At 42.8% G+C, this 22,950-nt stretch overlaps 1 protein-coding gene across 1 annotated transcript in view; it reads right to left on the reverse strand.

Annotated features, from left to right (window-relative positions):
• Window positions 1–22,950, reverse strand: part of USP44 (ubiquitin specific peptidase 44) — a 49,285-nt gene that overhangs the window by 8,300 nt on the left and 18,035 nt on the right. The window contains exons 3-6 of the mRNA XM_018563397.1: window positions 13,589–13,787; window positions 10,739–10,847; window positions 9,422–9,627; window positions 7,844–8,250 (exon numbers count right to left, since the gene is read on the reverse strand). Of these exons, the coding sequence (XP_018418899.1) occupies window positions 8,069–8,250; window positions 9,422–9,627; window positions 10,739–10,847; window positions 13,589–13,787 (696 nt within the window). The 3' untranslated portion in view covers window positions 7,844–8,068. The remainder of the gene's footprint in view (window positions 1–7,843; window positions 8,251–9,421; window positions 9,628–10,738; window positions 10,848–13,588; window positions 13,788–22,950) is intronic.

The raw sequence follows: 22,950 nt of genomic DNA on the forward strand, positions 1-22,950 counted from the left end.
TTGTTGCACAACATTTTGAGCCAATCCCTGCAAACAAGTGATTTCTGTAGCTCTCAGTGAGAATTTTGCATCTGCAAACAGGTAGTTTGTCCTACTCTTGGTAAAACTGCTTCAGGTTTGAAGGGGGTGTCTTCTGACTGCATGTTTTAGCCCTTTTCATAGATGTTTGATGGGATTCATATCAGGACTGAAGGCCACTTCAGAATAGTCCAATGTTTTGTTCTTCGCCATTCTTAGAGGTACTTTTAGCTGCTTGTTTAGGGCCATTATCCCGTTGATAGACATGAGATTTAATAGTGCCCTGCACAGATCCAAGGCACCCATGCCAAATGCATCAAAGTAGCTCCAAAACATAACTGAAGTTTCGGTTTCACAGTAGGTATGGTGTTCTTTTCATTAAAAACTTAAAGGGTTCCTAAACCCTCTGTATTTTTTAATCATATATCTACTGTTAGCAAGCAGTCGATATAGGCAAAACGTTTTTTTTTTAAAACACGCCTTAAACTTACCCTGTTTTCGTCATGCGCTCCCTCCCGAGAATCCGAAAACTACTCGTGTGGCCGCAAAGCATCTTGGGGTGGGTGCATGCGCAGTTCGGATTTTCAGCCGGGAGACTAGCAGAGACGCAAGGTAAGTCTATGGACGCGTGCACCTGCATGCAGACACCGTGGGACAGGAAGTGCCAGCAAGCACAGAAGAGTCAGCGGTGGATCGGAGAGCCACTGCACCGCTGGAGGGACAGATGAAAACACCAGGAAAGAGGAAGATCGGATAAAACCTCATTTAAGGGAAGTGCTTACATTAACATTGAGGGGAGGGGAACATTTTTTGACTTTAATGTCACTTTAATTTTTTAGTCTGTGAACATAGAGCTGATGAGACAAAACTGGAGCTTTTTGGCAAGTCTCAGCAACCCAAAGGATATCCTCCCAAAAGCATTTCAGCTTCTTAATATGCATTTTAGTAAATTCCAGTCTGGCTTTTTAATGTTTCTTTTTTTAACAGTGGAGTCCTCCTGGGTATTCTTGCTTTGGAGCCCACTGTTACAGTGATGGATTGTGCAATCAGACACTGATGATTCTTGATATTGGAGTTCAGCTTGTAGCTCTCTGGAAGTTTTCCTTTTTTGTTTAGAGCATGTGGTGCACTCCAGATTATCTTAGCCAGACTTCACCAAGTGATGCAGTGAATCAAACAAATCCTCAAAAGCAAGTGTGCTACCAGCACATCAAAGCTCAGTCCAGTGCCATTTCTTAAGCTGAACATACACTATTATACTTTTTTTGATTCAATATGCAGGCTGAATGAAAAAAAGAACCCAAATCTCTAGCTGGGCAATTGACCTGACTGGCTGTCATTGCTCGCCTGAAAATGTTCTGACTGGCCCTTGTAAAAGCCCCTTCACCAGACAGACATTGACATGAAGCATTGTTTCAATGAGCTGTAATGGTACCAACAAGTTGGTCTGTGTCTGGTATGCACCATCCTATATTTGCAACATATACTATTTTATCTGCAACGTCTATCACTTCATACAAGCATGCGCCTATCACTTGCTCAGATGTATTTTTTTTTTTAGAAGAAAGGTATAATATTTTTTAAACTTATTTTCATCAACTGTTTTAGGCTGTTTCAAATTCTAGTTTAAATATATTCATAAATGAAATATTTTATAATATGGGTCTAATTATAAATCTCTTTTCACAACTTTTATCCAAGAAAAGTGTGTGAATCCTGGGTGAAAGTTGTGTAAATCCTGCGAAAACAATTGGACCCCATACTGTGTTTTATATAATTTTGTGCCTAGCAATCAGATAACAAATACAAATGGATGCAGTAATGATGAAGTGATTGATTTTAGTAAGATAGGGAAATTGAGAAGGTTATTTACCTTTGAGTTATGCTGCCGCCTACACGAGGATTGGACACCGGCAAATTGTAGGCTAGCCTAAAAAAAGTTTTTACCCCTTAGAGGAGTGTTCCCCCAGAAATGGTTTGTGCTGTGGGTAGATGCTGTGATCTATTGCCGTAACAGATCTCTCTCTGTTCCAGTGGAGGATGTCCTGGCCTTTAAAGACCCAGTGCATTAACATTTTGGAAGCCTGTTGAAGGCTCCCTTTGTCTGTCTTGGGGCTACCCTGCAGTTGGCAACTTCAATAAGGATATGTCACATTCCTGCAGATGGCACATGATCCTAGTTCCATTCTGATGGTGATCATCCTTTCTTCAAGGCAGTTCCCTAGCCTCAATTCCAGACCACAATTGAGCATTCTGGCAGTGTGGGATAAACAATCGGGCGAGGAATCTGGGAAATCCTTCTCAGGATGTTGATGGTCCCAGGGACCTATTCACCAAGGGAATCCAGGCAGTCGAGCAACGTTTGGGAGTTAAAAGTGATTTGCCTCTTCTGTCATTGGTTGGGTCAGCTGCCGGGTCTACTGGTTATTGTTTGACGATACCATAACTGTGCAGCAGGAAGCACAGATTGTTTTTTGTTTTGTTTGGCTATGAGGCTGTTGGCAGTTTTCCTGTATGCGCAACCATCAGGACATTACTGGATGTCCCAGTCATCTATGAAGTGCCTGGATCCTGTACTGTATGATCAAGAAAGCAGGATTTTTGACTAACAAGTCAAATCCATTTCTAAAAGTACAGTACAGGACACAGCACCCTTCTTGCTATAGCTTGTGCAAAAAAACCCTAACAAGTTCCTGGAGTGGAAGGGGTTATTTCAAGGTCCCAACTCTGGCCGATCACCTGATGATACCTGCATATTACCCAGTCATCTATGAATTGCCTGAATCCTGTACTGTACTCCCAAGAAATTGATTTTACTGGCAATTCAAAAATCATGCTTTCCACTACACCTCTATGCAGACTGGCCAGGATCCCACCTTATTGTGTGTTGGAACTGTTCCTATTTGAGAGGGAATTTGTTAAATGGTGATCTATGCCCAAGGTGGATGGATCTACCTGTGACCCACTAACAGGAAAATCACCAGCCCAGTAGGTGTGTTGCCAGAATTCTACTGACCAATGGTTGGAATCCTCTTTAAGGCCTCATTCACACCATCCTTGGTGTGTTTGGGCCTGATTGCATTATAAGCACTGGATCGCATTTCAGCCAGCTCAGTTTGTTGTGGGGCAGGAGGGGGTGTACTGGTCCATTGGAGTGAATGGCACCGCAGCCATGCCCTCCAGCCGCATGGGAACGTGTGGCACATCAATGCCTGCAGTCCGGTCAGCACCATTTTTTCTGACTGGACTGGAACGCAGGCATTGATGTGCCACGCGTTCCCATGCAGCCAGTGAGCGTGGCTGTGGTGCCATTCACTTCAATGGACCACCACAAACTGAACTGGCCACAGTGCGTTCCGGCCACAATGGGGCCGGAACACACTGAGGATGGTGTGAACGAGGCCTAAATCCCAGGTTTCTTTGGCTAGTTCTGCCCTCTGTTGGCAGTGGCCTTAACCTGTGAAACCGTGGCAGAATACATTAGATCCTCAAAAAAAGTTAATTCCTCCACTGCAGTAGACACCTTCCTGACAGAGTGGGGTGTTCCATATGGGTCTGTTGTCTATAAAGATGCGCAGAGTGCTATGGTTAAGGTGCTGGGACACAAAAGCTTTATCCAAGGAGCACCTGATTTGCTTGGCCTTCAAGGGATAAGGTCTCTCCAGACCTACCCTTGATGCTATTATTCAGGATAGCACAAGAGGGCAGCGGGTATAGCCTCCTCAGCTGACCTTTACTTGGACTTCTGGTCTGTCCTTGATATTGTGAGTATCCTTACTCACAATATTGCCTTTCTCATGTGGCGGCCTTAAGCTGCAAAAACCCTTCCTGGCGTTGCACAAGGGCGAGGTGGGTTTGTAGCTCTTGGCAGCTTTTCTTCCTAAATTGTTTTTTTTCCTTTCACTTCACCCAATATGATGATCTATTTCTTTGTGCTGTTCCTAAAGCCCCTATGGAGTTTTTCCTTCATTTTCTGGCTGTGGTACACACTGTGGGAGTTTTTCTCTTGTCTACAGCTCACTTTCAGGGGGGCAGCCTACACTAGGTGAATGCCTCAGCTTACCATTCAACCATAGGCTCTCAGGGGGCAAGTTTCCCGATCAAAGTGCACTCATTAGATCAGTTAGTGCTTAATTACTTTACAGCATCAGGCATCTGTTGCTCAGTTTTGCAAGGCTGTCATCTAGTCTTGCAGTCTTTTTTTTACCAGGTGGATATTTTGCCTTCTGTTTGCTCTTGCCCATCCCTCAGTAATCCCAGTGTTCTAGATTACTATTCTGTGTCCCATATTGTGTGACAAGGAAAACAGCATTTCTCTTGTTTTGCTTGGAGTATATTATGAAATGCTGGTCTCTGTTATTATGATCCACTACTTCCTTGCTATAGAATGGCACAGAACAGAGTGGGAGGGGTTATACTGGGCTGTCCTTACAGCTTTGCCACTGTTTAATCTCCTGAAGGTACTAATGTAACCCAATGTTCTGGATTACTGTACTGTGTCCCATAATGTACTCCCAAGAAAAGGATTTTGCATGTAAACTTTTTGTATTCATTCTAAAATCCTTTTCTCGGGAGTCCATTGAGGGACACAGTACATGACTTCCTGTCGGCTAGCCTAACCTCCTCTACCCAGCATGTCTCAGTTTGTAGGACAGAGTAACAAGGGCATGATCATAAGTAAAGAGGGTGGGGACCAGTGTCCCTCAATGGACTCCACATAAAAGGATAAATAGACAGACATATCCCTAATAGGTTCAGGGCAGTCTTTGAAGGTCTGACATAACCAGGTGGGGAATATACTTGGGGAACAATGTGAGCATCACCCTGTACAAAGACCTTCACAGGGGAGTAAGAGGCAATTGGTCTTTGAAAAAGAATTACTAGGGCTGAGATTTGACCCTTAAATGGTACTCAGGACCAACTGTTGATCTAAACCTGGCTGGTTAAAATACTGAATTTGTCCCACCAAGTACTTTCTGGGATGGAAATATCTGGCCTTGCGCCATGAGAAATATGCTTTCTAGGTGCGAAGGTAGATTTTGCAAGAAGTTGAATTCCTAACTTTAAGAGCAAAGGAATATTTTAAATCACATAGTTTCCCATAACATATCACTAAAAAAAAAGGTTCTAGATTAGAACATAAAACGGAACCTAGTTATCTCTACTTTAGATGGATCCCAGCAGATAAACCAATCTACACGTTAATTCAAACTCTCATGGACTCAATCAAGTGCCTAGATCTTTACACTTTTGATCACAGGGTTGCCTAACTGCATCTGGAATCTCAACTTTCCTACTATACATTTTGTGTTGACTGAGCTTTATATAACTAGTGCCGACATACAAATAGGTTATTGTGTGACACGATATTCAGAGGTATGTAAATAACCAGGTTGAACTGTAGAAAGTAAAAACAAGCAAGAGAACACTTATTGTAAAAATACAATGCATGATGTATTAAAATGGGAAAAAAAAAAAAATTCTAAAACCATAAAATGACATCAAGAATTCACAAAGTCAAAAATCAGCCTGAGGTCAGAACTATACAATTTACATGGGAACAGCAAAAATATAGTTTGATAAAAAAATGTTTTAAAGTTATACATTGCCAATATACAAAATGTTACCATCATTTTATTCTATTTTCGAGTGCTTAATTCCATACAAAAATGTATAAACATATTGAACACAAAAATTGAGAAACATTGTCACATTCTTTCAATCGTCGTGCTTATACAAACATTTGGGATGACACGTCTGCTATGGCTTGCCCAGGCAGCAAGTAATAGAGTTTCTGCCTGATCAGACAGGCAAGTGTTGTTCATTGGCTTCCTACTGGCTCTAAGTGGTTGGGTTGCAAAATCCAAATACACTGCTTGATCAAATGCTGCTTCCAGGTATATAAAGGGTACATGCCAAGTGAACGGTACGAACCAAAGCCTACACCAATTCATTAGGTCAGGGCTGCACAGTTCTCGGTCACCAGGGCAACTCAAGAAAAAACTGACGACCTGGTCATTGAGAACTCTAACCAGTGAAGAGGCAGGTGAAATAATGGGGCTATTGATAGGAAGAGGCAGCACTGCATGAGAACATAGCAGCCAATATGACTGTATTGGCAGCTGGCATTGTGCGAGAGTCTGAGCTAAGTTCACCATTTTCACGAGCTGACAGGACTTGGCTCAGTCCATCTTGAACAATGCCAACTGTCAATGCAGTCATTATAGCGGATACATTCTCATGCAGTGCTGGCTTTATGGAGCACTTGAGTGACCACCTCCACACCATCAATAGTTATATCAGCATGATGGTAAAAAAAAAAAATAATCCCTTGTCCAAATGCCCCCCTGACATTAGTCAGCTCCAGGACCATGACTTGTCTGCGTTGTGAGAGGCCAGTGCAGATAGCATAATGCAGGCAATCCATGACGTGTGTGGGGGCGAGGATGTCCCCTCCAGCTGCCTGGCTTTCTGCTATAAAGCCCACCTCTTCTTCTAGAGCACTCAGTGGTAGATTCATCAATTAATTCCTTCAGGCAGAATGAATCAAACGCTGAGCACTGTTATTGGTATTCCCGGCCCCAGAATGTAACAAATCTGGTACCAGGAGCAGCAAGTACCAGAGCTCCAGGATCTGCGCTGGATAGTGAAGGTACACGACTGCACACAAGTGATTTTTTTTTTTGCATAATTAGTTTGAGGCTACAGGAGCACAGTGTGATGTATTGCGGTCCTGTTTTAACTTTAACTGTTGCTGAACTATGGATCTTTCAGCTATCTATATAGTCATATACAGGTTGCATAGTGCCAACTCCTAGGTTTTTGAAGATGGCTCCTAGTTCTTGGTGATATCTGTTCAGGGCCAGAATTCTATTGTCCACATAGCACAACCCCTCCAATTGAAGAAAGAAAAAAAATATATCTGAAACCTCTGCACCTGAAGTGAACTGTTTGATACCCGGAATGGCACTAAAGGAATTAATTCCTGTGAAAACTGCTTTTCTCCCAATACAATGGGAATGTAAAAGCAGCTTTGAACAGATCAGTCTACAAATTAACTCAGAAGTATCTCGATTGCAAGCTGAATGCATCTGAAAGCAGGCTGCAGTTGCCCATCTCCACAAGGCCTAGTGCATGTAGAGAGGATGATAGAGGCTGTCACTGCAGAGACAATGAAGAGGCTAGCATTTTCAGGAGGTCTGCAACGGAGGCCTTCATATTTCTCACAGTACAGGTTTCCTTTAGCGGCAGTCCAGCATGGTTTTTTTTTTTTATGCACAGCATACAGTGGACTGTTCATACAATGCTAGTTATGTTTCTCATCTTCTGCTTAAAGGTTTTGGATTTTTAAACTAAATAGCTTTTCCATTGATATGTCGGGGTATGTATAGAATCTTCTGCTTACAAGACCTATGGACTTCCCTTACTAGACCTGGAGTCAGCATTTGCAGTCATGAGTGTGGTGTTTCTTTGTTGGATCGTGCTATATATGTTGACTTCTGAGGACCTACATCGAGATTAAAGCTGAACTCCAGGATAGGAAAATATTGTCTGCATACAAGAGTCATGTGCATTCCTTCTTGAACCTTGGTGTCCTTTGTGCATTTCTTACAGATTTCTGCAGTAATCCAATGTGAAATTCTGCCTCTGCAGGAGCATCCTGTAATAAAGACCAGTCACTGCTACTCTCTCTTCTTATGCAAGGTGTCCAGTCTTGTATCCTTCCCACAGCTCTGCTCACTGCACAGGATATGTGCAACACAATGATGTTGTTAACACTACTTTTTCAAGGTAACAATTGGGTTGGCAAATGTATTCGGCACACAGCGTGGATTTATATCCTTTGTGGCGATTGAGAAATATGTTGTGCCTGGAGTTCAGCTTTAAATTTATACAGCAACGTTCAATACCTTGAGCAGCCACTACTAAAGTCTGTGCTGGATGGGATGAAAAGAATGTACACTGTACACAAGCAGACACACCAACGGCCCCGGGAACTGAGATCAGAAGCTGCCATTGTGGTTTCAGTTTTCCATGGGAGTATGTTATCTCAGCAAGGTGTGGAAGGTGGACTACCAGACGGAGTGCCGTGACCTGAAAGTTTGTTAGACAAGTGGTGTCCATTCTCCTGAGTGACCCGTTGTGTGTAGAACAGGATGTAAGCTTGTGCCTTGCAGACTTCGTCCACTGTGCATGCATGCAGCTTAGAGTCATTGCAGTGCACCCAGATTCCTATAGGAAAGGCAAGGATAAAATGTAATCAAGGAAAGATTTTCAGGGTTTGCAGTTATCCGATAGCATTGTGCTCATAGTCATGTCTGTGACATTGATACAAAATAATAGAAAGAAACAGGGACAAAGCCTTTGCATTCTGTGGCAATGAAAAAGTTACAGAGGTCCACCAACAGTGTGTAAAATGAAGTCAAATACTGTACAATCTGATCATTTGTGGGAATAAAGTACTGTATATGAGAACATTATACAGAAGAGCCAATCAAAAGAATCTTCTGTTTCTGTCACTCTAGACTTCCTTTTCACTCCTGGTATTATAAAGAACACTAGATGCCAGACAGAATCACAACTTAAAGAAAAGCGATCAAAACATAAGGATTATAGTACAGTAGTGAGGTTTTCATTTTCTCATTATTTTGCGTCCAATATAAAAACTATAATTTATTATTTTTATTATACTATTTACAGTATAGATAGTAGAATGCTAGCACATCGTCAGGTTAACATGGACTGGAGCAGTAACTCTACATAAAAAAATGAATCATTACCCAAACCTGGGAATAGTGTGTTCAAATGAAGCACGTCTATAATTTATAAATACAAATGTTTTGTCTCATCACAGGGCCTCTTTAAGGATGGAATATAATTATTAGGGATGCACAGATACTTTTTGAGTACCAGTGCAGATACTGGGCATTTTCATGAGACCTACAGGGTTGCAGCTGGGACCTGGCTCTTGCACTCCACCACTGTCCTAAAATCATTAGTCTGTATTGTTTTAGAAAAACTGTCACATGACAATGAAAATGTATCAGCACTCGTAAATGTGAGTACTTGGACTAGTGTCAGTACTTGTTTCTGCGAGTACTTGGGCAAGTACCAGTACTTGTACTCGCAAAACTGGTATCAGTGCATCCCTTTATTTATAAAAACTAAATCATACATTAAAACAGAGATGTACAAATCCCAGGAGCTCCGTGTGCTCCTTACAAATGACAGCTGCCTCCTAATTTTTGAACTTTTCTCTAGTGTAGTCCTGGAGCTGGAAAACATATCTGTACTTGTACCGAGTACTGTATGGGTGCATTCCTAATAATTAGAAACATTGAATGCATGCTTACAAAAATGTGCATCTCTTTTTGATGTATTTGTAGTTTCACAATCATAGTACCTCCTTCCGGGTTGTAGCAGAACGCTGTGTAATGTCCAGAACCAAATCCTTTCCCATGATGCATTACCACAGCAGACAGGTCATAGATAAAGTGGTCTGCTTTCAGGGCTGCAGTAGATTCTCTACAACAGTACGGCTTCATATTTAGCATCTGATCAAACTGCACGTGTACTCCAATTTTCTCACGATGATTGCGACCGGACCACCTGAAAATGAAAAGCATGAGATTGTTATGTTTTGGCTTGGATAGTTCCGGGTACGGACAAGGTTAATGTGTACTTAACCAGTTGACATCCGCGGTGTTAAACCCCCTTCCCATCCAGGCCATAATCGGCGGGCTATGGAGCCGCTGATCGCCTATATGTGTAACACCCGGTAACGGGTGTGTGCACTGATCGGGTCTTTTCTGCCCGTGCGTGCCCGCTAGGGGGCGCGCGCGAGCAGAAAAAAATTGCCGTCTGGAGACGGCAACCCGCAGATGCTGCAGTGCCGTCCGTCCGTTTTTCTACTACGGGCGGACGGCAAGAGGTTAAAAAGGTACATTTGGCATTAGAGATTTCAATGAAAGGTTAGGGCATAGTGTCATAATAATAGATTGCGTGTAATAAATTAGGTTAAAGATGATTTTGAGTGTTAATGTTACATTTTAGTGTTGGGGGTCAAGGGTTAGGAGTTAGTCTACAGGTTAAGTATTTAAATGTACCTGACCTGAAAGCTTTCTAAGGTGGTGATAGTGCTATAGTGCAGACAAGGCAAGTACATCCTAGGTCTTTCACACGTCTTTAACGTTTGTCCACCACCGCTGTCTGACCACGCTGCTCACATGGAGACATAACTAATTAGGTCTGTTTGACACCTGTCTCTGGCAGCAGAAGCAAGCTGGAGAGAAGTGCCATCATTTAGCACAGCACATGGAGGGGTCAGCTCATATCATATTGCAAGCACTCTAAAACAGCAGTGGATCTGTCAGTGCTGAGGGTGTGTGTGTGACCTATCCGTCAGTTGATTGATCACACAGCCCCAGCAGGGCTGACAGTTCCACCACTATTTTGAGTGCAGCGACAAGAAGCATATGTGATCTGGCCAGCCGGCTACTAGTTAACATCCAAGCACTTGCAGGCCAATTCAGATGTGGGGAGTAGCAGCGGGAGCTGGGTTTGCAACAGGCGCCATGAGGACAAAGCAATAGAGTTGTAGGTGGTGCCCCTGAGGGAACGCTCACAGCTCATCTACAGCAAGGTGTTTCTGATAGATAGGGTGCTCTCAAGGGCTCTGACTGTCCAAGAATGCTTAAAAAAAACATGCAAATACTATTACCTGAACCGCTTGAGATGGAGTCGCAAGACTTGAGGTAGCTGACATACCATCAGCTGTTTCTGAGCTTCTGTAAGGATGACTGGTTTGGAGGAGAACTTCCTGCGCTTGGCTGGACAGATAGAAAAAATGGTCAGTCAAACTGTGATCAACACACACACAAAAAACAAATACCGTGTCAAATTTATCATACATTTCTAAGCTGAGTTTATAGCCTTGCCATTTGCACCATCTTCTCCTCCTAATTGTTATATTCATAGCACATAGCACTTAAACTAGTGCATTACTCACTTTGAGCTTGCTCACACAGGGCTTGGCGAACAAATTGCCTGGGAGCTAAGTACGGCATTTTCGGGAAAATAAATCAAAATAAATCATATCTGAAGCAAAAATTGAAAAGAAAAAACCCCAAAAAATTTGGGATGAAAAAGGAAGAGATTAAAACTGCTATCCTGCCTGTTCCTGTGTCCTAATGGGGGGGATTTCCATCCATTTCCTTTATGACAGAACAAGAAGTGAGAGGAAATCTCTCTAAATTGAGGGGAAATCTCCTCTTAGATAGTTGTCACCAAAACAGACATCCCCATTTAAGGTTTTTACTCTATTCCTGTTCTGATAGCAACTGTAAAAGTTTGAATTTGCCATCACTTTCTGTTCAGGCAACAATGGTCCCCAGGAGATAGAGAGAATCTCCCCAGCGGGGATACAGTGATTAAACCCGAACAAAGCATTTGAATCTTTTATATTGGAAGTAAAAAGAAAACAAAGAACTTTGGATGAACTGTTTATAGAAAGTACAGCTAAGTGACAGCGCGGGCTGTCATCTCATACCTTTTGTTTCACAATGTGTCCCTCCAGCACAGCCCTGCCAAATCAAACATGAAAATACTGACTTCCCAAGTGGCAATGTCCACACCAGCTGAAACATAGCTCATGTACCAGGTACTGCATTGTGAGATGAAGCTGTGCCAATCCAAAAGTTGGATATTCTATTTTCTCAGGGCCGAGCAGGCTGTGTGGTGATCTCACCATGAATGTTTTGTGCTGTATACACTCGATGGTGGTGTAAATGGCCCTACACTGCCTTCCTTTCACTTCCAGGAGGGGATCCTTCCTGATCCAGCAGACTCCAGTGGGGGCACAAATAGTTACATAATCTTATCCTTAAATAACACTTAACACAGGCTACATTCACATAGGCAGTGAATGTGCATTTTATTGGGATCCCCACATAACCTACAAAATTCCTGCGGTAGGAAATGCAAATATGCTGTTTAGAAGTGGCCGCTGTCACCTGTTCAAGTTAATGATTGGATGACAGCCCCCCGGCACTTCACATGTAATTGGATACGGTTAGGAATAGATCTCAATCCCTGGAGACATGGTAGATCATTTGAAGCCGTTTCTACAACAAATCCCCACCATGTGTTTTCATTAAAGTATCTGAATGTATTTGGTGAAGGATGAAAGGGGTACTATGTTATTTTACAAAGTGCTACGTTTACAGTTCAATACACCTTCCCTGAAAAGTGACAATTTGCTGTATAATATAACAAAAGCAGAGAAGGGGTGTAAAAGCTACAAAACATGTGCCTAAGATCTCCGCATGGAAGACGCTGATATCATTTCGTTACTCAGTGTGGAACAGCTATAAATCCATAATCCAAGCCCTCCAGCTGCTGGTAGATGTCACAGGCTTAGGCTATGCACTATAGTAAATACCAGCACAACCCTGGAAATGGCCTTTGCATGTAATTACAGACAGCTTTATTGTGTAAAGGGTGGAATATGTCTTCTAGCAGCTGGTAAAAATCTTACAGATGCTATTCAATGGCCAATCTTCTTACTGTAGAAAGTGCCAACAGATATGACAGGGCTTTACAACTTCACACCAATTCTTACCAACACTGTGCTCCTACAGGGAAAGAATCATGGCTTGGTATAGGTTATCTTTTCTATGATCAGGGCAAACAATAAAATGTATTTTCCTTTTTAGTCAGGGAAAATGATATAATGCATATGAATATTTTGTATTCTCATTTCCAGGATGCAGCTGAATCTCCAGACTCTATATTAGGTCAGACCACATAGTGAAGATCACCTACAACCTGTTAGGTTGTGACCACAGCGTGGATAGCCCGGAAGGATGAGTTCATTGAATGTTTACTTATGAACTGAATTTGATACATTTTCCTCATTTCAAATAAGAGTAATTTAAAAGGAGTACTATGAGGCGAGTGCTTTTCACTCACCTCATAGTTCTAGCCGACCTGTGACAATGAGACTGTCACAGGTCGGCTCAGTAGATCTGGAGGTGAGCGAACATATACCGGCGTTTGCTTACCTCTCGAACCTGTCACGGCTCTCTGCCGTGACAGGGGAGGGGCTGGATTCCCCTCTCCCCGCTCTGCCAGCGCTGACTGGCGGAACGGACGGGGGAGGGGGCGGGTACAGCTGGCTCTGCCTCTAGATAGGCAGAGCCAGCTGTCAGTCACGCAGCTGGGCGGATCCCGGCACAATTGTCTGGATCCGCTTCAGCGTCTCAGTATATCGCGAGCAGCTGCTCGCGGTATACTGCGGCGTCTCAGTATACCACGAGCTACAGCTCGTGGTATACTGAGCCTAGGGTGACGGCAGGACGCTAGTTTGTGTCCTCCCGTTACCCTAAGGAGAACTATGGGGAAAAGACTTAACCCCAAAGTTTTCCTTTAAGCAGTTTGTCTATACAAGTAACACCAAGGCTCAACACCTACACTGCGCATGCTGCGTACACTTACAAAGCTACTTAGAACAGTTGAAATGTAACATTGGTAGAACAGAATATCCTTGAGAATACATACTGCATCTACTCACTGTTGCACTGGTCACAGGCGTAGATCTTCCCCTCTAAAGCCTCAGTCTCTGTGAACTTAGCCAGCATCTCGGTCAGCAGACAAGGTCGATGAGAGGCGCTCTCTTTTCCATTGCAATGATATCTCTCAGGAAACTCCAAGGATAAGTCCCAAAATGGCTCTACTGTATTGGACTTGTTGTCACAGGCAAGACAGGTGACCTGTACAAAAAGGTGACAATTCTAATTTTATTTGCACTCAAGGACATCAAGTACTGTAAACAAAGGTTCATTTCAAAAGGTCAATAAGTTGTCAATAATATATGTGCCATAATCAATCACAGTCTAGGTGCTATCTCGATAAACACAGTGTGCCATCTTCTAGCTTTGATCAGTGTTCAGACACAACAGTGCAAACCAAGAACTAACATCTACATAAGTAAAGTATTTTAGTACTTCATCATCATGTGAAAACATTGATTGTGAGCATGTAGGTGCTGGAGAAAAAGGAAAGGATTACGGATTTAAGATTTATCATTGCTGAACATTTACCCATGGCATATTTTACACAAATGTCCTTCAGCGATGCAAATTAATTATGTTTTATGGCTATTACTGAATTGAGTGGAAATTAAGACGTGATAGAAAACATAATTGCTCAGTTTACTGTTCCCTAGTGGTTTACGCATCTCACTGCCAAATAGAAGGTTTGATTCCAAGCGTAGATACCAATTGTGACTCATTTGGAACCGAATCCTGGAACTGTCCCTCTTCCTTCCTAAGCTGCCCCTCTTTATGGTCTGATTTACAGATCTCTATAAACCTGAACCTGCTATGTTATAGGGAACATTTATAAGTGTGTATTGTGCTTGAGCAATCTACCTTTAGTATGTCCTGAAAAATAGCAGTGCACTTCCTGGTATGTGTGCCTAGGTATTCCTGTGCTTACAGCCTCATAGTTGTATACCTGCAGTAATAGATCGAAAGCTGACCATACATTATACACTCTGATCATACAAATCGCCTTTAGATCTACCGACAACTATGTAGTGCAAGGGCTGCACAACTGGCTAATTGAATGGATTGTCTAGTTTTGCCTTCATATTGCATAGCTTTAGTCAATTTAAAGAATGTACAATCAGCCTAGCGTATATGATCACTAAGGCACTGCTGCCTGTCACTGCTACTTAGGATATTTGGCGATGTCCCTACTGTGCTACTCACTCTTCTCCTTGCTGGAGACTCTGACACGAGGAGACAAAAGCCATGCCTCCACCAAGATGGCCGCCTCCACACAGACAATGCAGACCCAGGCATGGCAAGGCAGTGATGTTCAGGGAGACCACAGGCAACACTGGTGACTACTCCTCCCTCTGCCCGTCTTTCTTTGTGCACAGCTTCCATAGCGCAGTTCCTCTACCGATGGTGTTTTACTACATCAAATATTTCATCTGGCCTCCAAATTATTGTACTTATTTTAAAAAGCCAGTATAAAACAAAAGTAGTGGCAACAAAAAAAAAACCCCATTGTTCTTTGCATTCCGCAAAACTGCCTTTATACTTTGTGCTAAAAGACGCCCCTCCTTCTCATTTTAGAAAGCTGGCTGGTATGTTTCAAGTGGGATTCTGTCTACTTGAATAACCTGTAATAAATATGCACAGTGGCTCTCCCTCCCAGTCTGAGGCAAAGATCACCCTCCTGCAATTGCAATTAAAAGTTGCAGAACGAAGGCTGTTCCACAGTAATAAAACCCAAACACTGTTTAATATGCCACTAACATACTAAAATACCCATCTGGGCATCTACAGTGTTTTAGAGAATTCCTCGATAGCTCAGAAGACTGTAAAATGTTTCATATGTTTATATGGGCAGCTCATAACATGCTGGACATGGTGATTTTACCATGTGACTGCAATAATATATACTGTTGCCATAACCCTGCCTGGAGTGCCCTATAATTTACAGATTTCGTCAGAATATATTGCAGAAAAGCAGAATGCAAAAATCAGATCTAGGTAGCGGACAGAAGGAGATTCCAGTAAAACAAAATTCTAAACTCAAATCAGACCCCATATGTCACCAGTAATATTAAAAGTAGCAGAAATAGCCAGTTTGAAAACAGCTTTACTGGTCCAGACTTATTTCTCATTTCTGTGGCAACACACTTATCTACAGTATGTGGAATGCACCTATCTCACAAACATTAAAATAAAAGTATACCTTGTGTCTAGTTTGTATCTTCGATGGGGTCTGCAGGGTCTCACTGGCAGGTGTGTTTGGCGGAAGCGCTTTAAGCAGCACAGCGAGGTCCCCAGCAAACGTGGACCATACGGCAGCTGCTTTGAGTTTAACAATTAAAAGCGCCGGTATTGGCGTTTAGTATCGCGGCATTTTCACGAGTACTCGTGAACATGCCCAGCATCGACATCCCTATAGGTTATTATGGGCAACTGCTTTAGATTCTGTCTGATCCAGTTTTGATAAATTACTCTCACTGTATGTACAGCTTTTCAATGTTCTGCTTTTAAGATAAATGTGTGACAGAAATAATCTTGATGTAGATAAAGAAATAAGGTTTTTAAGGTCCTGATCTGGTCCGGATCTGCAGACGTGGTGCTACTGATGCAGTGCGTTTTGGCTGCGTTTTTGATGCGTTCCAGTAAAAAAAAATTAAAAAGTTAGGTGCAGTGCAGTGCATTTTTGACGCATTTGCGTTTCCTGACCGTACAAAATGTGACATGCAGTATTTTTCTGTCGTAACCTGAACGGACTGCGCACGTGAGAACTGTAGCCCATAAAACACATAGGGATACATTGGGATGCATTTTGAGTGCAGGAGCGTACGGATCAGGTCAGCACACAAAACGGACGTCGTGTGAACAGGCCCTGATACTTGGCATTTTCACGAGAACTACCAGAGTTGCAGCTGGGACCTGGCTCTGGTGCACACTGTCCTGAAATCATTAGTCTGTATTGTTTTAGTAAAACTGCCACATGACAATAACCAAAAATGTATCAGTACTTGTACAAGTATCGGTACTTGGAAAAAAAAAAATGGTATCGGTGCATCCCTAATATATATAAAAAAATAAATAAATCATACATTAAAACAGGGATGCACAAATCCAAGGAACTCTGTATGGTCCTTACAAATGACAGCTGCCTCCTAACTTAAATTTTTCTCTAGTCTAGTCTTGGAGCTGGAAAAGTATCTGTACATGTACTTGGTACTGAACATCCCTAATGTACACACACACACACGAGAGATAGCATATTTCCTCATTACATAGACCTGCACTACTACAAAATGGTTGTGTTTTAATGCTGCACCTCACAATACAAGTCTATGGGGTGTATTTATAAAACGTTTGCAGAGCCATTCATACTGCAAAACTGACATTTATATTTATTCTGTGTGAATAGGGCAAACTCTAATGTCTTGTGTAGTGGCTGTGCCACACATGGCCACTAGATGGAGCCGAGGATCAAAAGGAAAGAAATACTCATTTCTTATGCTCCTCTGCCCCATCTAGTGGCCATAATGTGGTATTTTCCCACAACTACATTCGTTCTGCACAAGAAAACATTTGATTTTGCCTTATTCCCACAAAACAAATGTAAATGTCAGTTTTAAAGAACAAATGGTTCTGTGTAGTTTTTTTTTTTTTAATGTACAACCCTATGAGTTAGCCAACTTACTAAGAAGAATGCACTGAACTGGACACTGGCAAACAAAAAAATCTTTAGACCAGCCCAGGATAACCCCTTCTCTACCCAGAATGCCTCACTTTGTAGCAAGTAGTACCAACAGCATGAGCATAAACATAGTCAGGTGGGACATGTGTCCCTAAAATGGACTCCAAGTACAGGATTTTACAGTAAACATTTTAAAAATACTATTTTTCTTTTTTCTTTCGCATCCACTGAGGGACACCGGACGTCATACTGCCAGAACATCCAAGAACAGTCCAACTGAGGAGTGGGAAACCAACATCAATCTAAAAGTCCCAACAAAAAACTGGAGAGTGCCTACAGCCCAAAAGTCACAAGAAAGACCAATGCCTTAATCTGATACCGGATGAAGCTGAACCCCCTGCCTAATAGGGGGACCTACCAACACGGCCAGAGGGAGGACACAGAGCACCAACCTGATGCCCCCCAAAAAATGGTGACCGGCCAGAGAGGAACATCATGGGAGGCAGCACCAACCATAGACCAAGCAACAACCTTGACAACCTGAACCCAGGGAAGTTAAAAAAACATAACCTAACAAGGTTATCAGGGAGCGGACCAAGTCCTTAACAGAAGCAGGAACTAGACAACGATCCTACCGGTATACAATAATAGAAATCAATAGTAATGCAATAATACAATAGTAATTAATTATTGAATAATATGGTCAAGAAATGAGAACTTCACACTTTGAAAGAATGTTGAAACAGTCAAATCCCCCCACCCTGGCAGAACGCTGAACGTTACTAGAAAAAAAACTTAAGATAGGTGTAAATTAAGGCTGCCAAGTCCAACAGAGAACCCAGGATTCGACCCCTCAAACTCAGCATGACTGAAGGGGTAAAGATGCCAACAATGGGTAGACAGGAGACGAAGGTTAGAACCTAATCCTAACTGGTGAAACATGTACAACCCTGATGGAGATGAGGATAAAGCAAGCACCTCCATCAATAGGCGCCTCTGGGACAACGCTAAGCGAAATCCTGCTGAAAAAAAACAATCCTCGTATCCTTGACATGGAGTCATAGGAGCTAAGAATGCTTGAGACCCCAAGATGCAATGGAGTAGTCACATCTGTGCAACAAGGGACAGGAGTGAGGAGGACAGCATAAAAAATTGTCTGGGTGAATCAAGAACAGGGAATAGTGCCATAAAGACATTCTTCATGAGTTTTGCAGACCAAAGAAGTGGGGCCTAACCCCAGCTGAACATGTTACACAGAGTCCGTACGGCATTATTCCCTGTTTCGTTAGCAGTTTAAGTCATTCTGCTCACTGACAGCTCACTGGGCTCTTCAACAGACTGCAACCTTAGTGCATGCACCATGTCCAGAAGCTACCAGTTGAGAAGAACAGGCTTCTCTTGAGGATCAGTGTGTGTGTAGGAATGAGACCCATGGTCCCATCCACAACTGGAACCAGTCTACCTCTCCTAAAGCAGGAAGAAAATGCATTGCTTCTACTGTGAAGACACAGCAGTACCCAAATGCTTTCCAGCTGTGTCACCCAGGACACTTGACCAGAGATGGATCCCATGATGTGGGGGAAAAAAAACTGTTCTGGAATTCCAGTATGCAGCCCCGGAGGTGATAATTCTCCAATGAGAGGAACACTCCGAAGACATGGAGAAAAGTCCTTATCAGGTGTTCAACGGGCAAGAGAGATGATCAGTCTAGGAACCGGATCCTTAGAGCTCTGCTCAGCAACTAGACCTGCAACAATGGAGTAAGGGGCTGAGGTGGGTCAAGTAGAGATGAGAGGAAGGGAGGTGCCTTAGAAAAGCAGATGAACCTTTGCTTAGTAAAATATGACATTACAGGGACTTAGTGGCACCTCTGATTGGTTGGTTTTAGCTGCCAATACCCTAAGCAGACTGCCATTCATAAAAATGGCTATTACTGATCAAGTATTTGTGACTCAATGTACAGAGATACACCATTAGAATGGTCTGAAAATGTCAGAAACAGCTTTGTTCCGCTTTGCTCGTAATTACACATAACAGTCTCACTCCAGTCTCCTGGATTATGCATGCTTTATAGTATAGTAAATTTTACATCAGTGAGAAATTGGAAAGGAAGCATCAGACAATGCAGTCTTTTAAAATACTGTTCTCTGTGAAGCCAAGGAGGAGGATGTCTAGGCTCTTACACACCAACATGGTCCTACTGAGGTGCTTTAAAGGGGTTCTAAACCCTCCATTTTTTTTTGCCTATATCTACTGCTAGTAAGCAGTAGATATAGGCAAGAAGTTGGGAAAAAAAACAAAGGGCTTTAACCAGGTTTAAACTAACCTCGTTATCGCTGCACGCTCCCGCGCCAAGAATCAGGAACTGCTCGTACGGCCGCAAAGGATCTTGGGGCGGGCGCATGCGCAGTTCCGATTCTCGGGCGGGAGACGAGCAGAGACGCAAGGTAAGTCTATGGACGCATGAAACCCGCATGCAGACACCGCTGGATCAGAGGGTCAGAGCTGGATCGGAGAGCCGCTGAACCGCTGGAGGGACAGATGAAAACATCAGGAAAGAAGATCGGAATAAACCAAAAATTGTGCATGTAGGATTTTTTGTGATGCTATTTAGAAGAAATAACACAGCCTAGCACCACACATGTAAAAGTGTGATGCCTCAGCAGACTTACGATGCAGCCCCAAAATGCTACATGCATGATTTTTAGTTTGTTGTACAATGCACGTTAACGTGTGCTAATGCAGAGGTAGACAAATTCATTTGGAATTCAGGAGCCAGCAAGTTTATATTTTTTAGGAGACAGCTCCATCGGCAGCTACAGAGATCTCCAAAAGTTAGGTGCCAGCTTTCATTTTAAAGGCACATTGGCTACCTGGCTCTTGGGATTTGTCCAATACACGTGCTGGGCCATGAGGACTGAGCTGGTGTGTACAGGCCCTTGAAATAACTTACACAAGATGATCAAGATAAAAAGAAAATTTAAATGTGCGCCAAACCTATGCAGGAATAGGCATGATTTTTTTTCCTTTTGTTTTGATGAAGAGACTTTTTACTTCGAAATGCTCTTTAAAAAAATCAAGAAAGACCATCAATAGTGCAAGAACTTGTAAATAGTGGGCATTAAAGAATTGTTAACATTATAAAGTCCATCTTCTCAGTCTATTAAACAAAAAAATCAAAAGAAGAACAAACACCCTCTCAAAAGTCAAACATTGCGTTATGAAATGTAAAATGGTTTAAAACATGCAGCAGCTCTATTTCACATCTTAAGGAAATACAAGCTGGCAGAGACCTCAGCGTTGCTTATAAGTGTAATCTATGCCACATGAAAACAGCTGACCTACAGCACGTCCAGACTGAAGCCACTGCTCTTATCTGACTTGTATAACACCAGCTGCTGCTCCCTGAGCAGATTACTGAGAAATGACTTGAAGGAAAATTGACACCTATGATGACAACACCTAAAATGGGAAGGGGAGGGGACCCAACATCCTGTCAGTCAAAAAGGAAGTTATGGAGACAGGTGTGTGCCCATGTAATGACTCCATCATTCAGAGCTTGTTCATACCATGTCAGGACCAGATCCGCAAATGCAGTGAGGTTTTGCAGCGTACCGGAGCGCTTCTTTATCTTAAAATGGGACTTCAATGACAGTCCTGTGCGTTCCAGTGTATTTGCATGCATTTGTGATGTGTTTACGTGCATTCCAGGCCAGAAACAATTGTGCTAGGGAAACTAAGCAGACTGAAAGTCAATTTAAAGGTGCTGTCTTTTGAGAACGTCCTAGATGACGAGGCGTGTCTAGGGGCGGACCTTGCTGAGGCTATTCTGATTTGGAAGTCTGTGACTAGTGAGCGCTCTGGAGAGGATTCTTTTGGGTTTTTTTTAGTTAGTATTTGCCGGCTAATTTTAAACATCACGCATGCGAGTAGGACTTTTTTTTAATTCTAAATAAAGCTTGTTTAGTTCATACGGCACGATGAGTGGTTTCTTACTTTTTTTAAATGACACTGTGAGCGGAGATTAACCAAGCAAATTGACTGTGGAGTGGAGATGGCTTTGTGCCAACAATGTGGTACCATTCATCCCTTGTGGATGTTGCACTGTATGTACTGGCTAATGACAATGTGGTACCATTCATCCCTTGTGGATGTTGCACTGTATGTACTGGCTAATGACAATGTGGTACCATTCATCCCTTGTGGATGTTGTACTGCATGTACTGGCTAATGACAATGTGGTACCATTCATCCCTTGTGGATGTTGTACTGCCTGTACTAGCTAATGACAATGTGGTACCATTCATCCCTTGTGGATGTTGTACTGCCTGTACTGGCTAATGACAATGTGGTACCATTCATCCCTTGAGGATGTTGTACTGCCTGTACTGGCTAATGACAATGTGGTACCATTCATCCCTTGAGGATGTTGTACTGCCTGTACTGGCTAATGACAATGTGGTACCATTCATCCCTTGAGGATGTTGTACTGCCTGTACTGGCTAATGACAATGTGGTACCATTCATCCCTTGAGGATGTTGTACTGCCTGTACTGGCTAATGACAATGTGGTACCATTCATCCCTTGAGGATGTTGTACTGCCTGTACTGGCTAATGACAATGTGGTACCATTCATCCCTTGAGGATGTTGTACTGCCTGTACTGGCTAATGACAATGTGGTACCATTCATCCCTTGAGGATGTTGTACTGCCTGTACTGGCTAATGACAATGTGGTACCATTCATCCCTTGAGGATGTTGTACTGCCTGTACTGGCTAATGACAATGTGGTACCATTCATCCCTTGAGGATGTTGTACTGCCTGTACTGGCTAATGACAATGTGGTACCATTCATCCCTTGCACTTCCGGTAATAGGAAGCCAGGCAGCGAGTCATTACACGCTGCCCAGCTTCCTGATTGGCCAGAAAGCCGGCTCCATGCTTCCTCATCAACTGGTGAGGGAGCATGGAGACGGCTTCGCTGCTGAATGGGAAGCTGGGTGGCGAGTCGTTACACGCCACCTGGCTTCCTTAATGGGATTTATGGTATCAGTAGGTACTGATAAAAAAAATTGGTACTTGCACTCGATAACGAAAAACCGGTATCGGTGCATCCCCTAATTGTATGTTAGGGGTGAGGTGTTTGCACTGCATGTTAATGAAGGTAACGAGAGAAACACAATGGACACATTTCAGTCTTAAGTCTTTCTATAAGGACAGATCACTATGAAGGTGCAGAGGGAAAAAAACCTGGAACCAGCCAAGTTGTCTGCTGCAACAAAACATATATTTTAAAAGTGATTTCTCGTTTTGCTGGGTGAATGGGAACACAAACATATAGAGGGGTTTTCTCAAATTTTAACTGCAAAAGTGGAAATACACTTTAAAGCTGAAGCAGTTTAAGAAATGTTATTCCTTACCTTCACCGAACATTCTTTGTGAATCCCAATGCAGTAGACACTGCAAAACCGCTCCTAGAAAGCTGCAGAATATGGGCTCAGTGTCCTTTCTTTTTTGTCTGCAAGACTGGTGGCCAATGTGCCGGCTCCTTCTGGACACTGGTCATCTAACATCTCTGTTGTAGTTCATTCTTTGCCAGCATAATTATGTCAACACTCACCCACTAAAACAGCCCAATTTGAGCGGCAGGCCAGGTGACCCCCTGACTATCTCACCCACCATCGAT

The sequence above is a fragment of the Nanorana parkeri genome, unplaced genomic scaffold, assembly GCF_000935625.1.
Source record: "Nanorana parkeri isolate BGI_ZX_2015 unplaced genomic scaffold, ASM93562v1 scaffold661, whole genome shotgun sequence".
NCBI classification, from domain to species: domain Eukaryota; kingdom Metazoa; phylum Chordata; class Amphibia; order Anura; family Dicroglossidae; genus Nanorana; species Nanorana parkeri.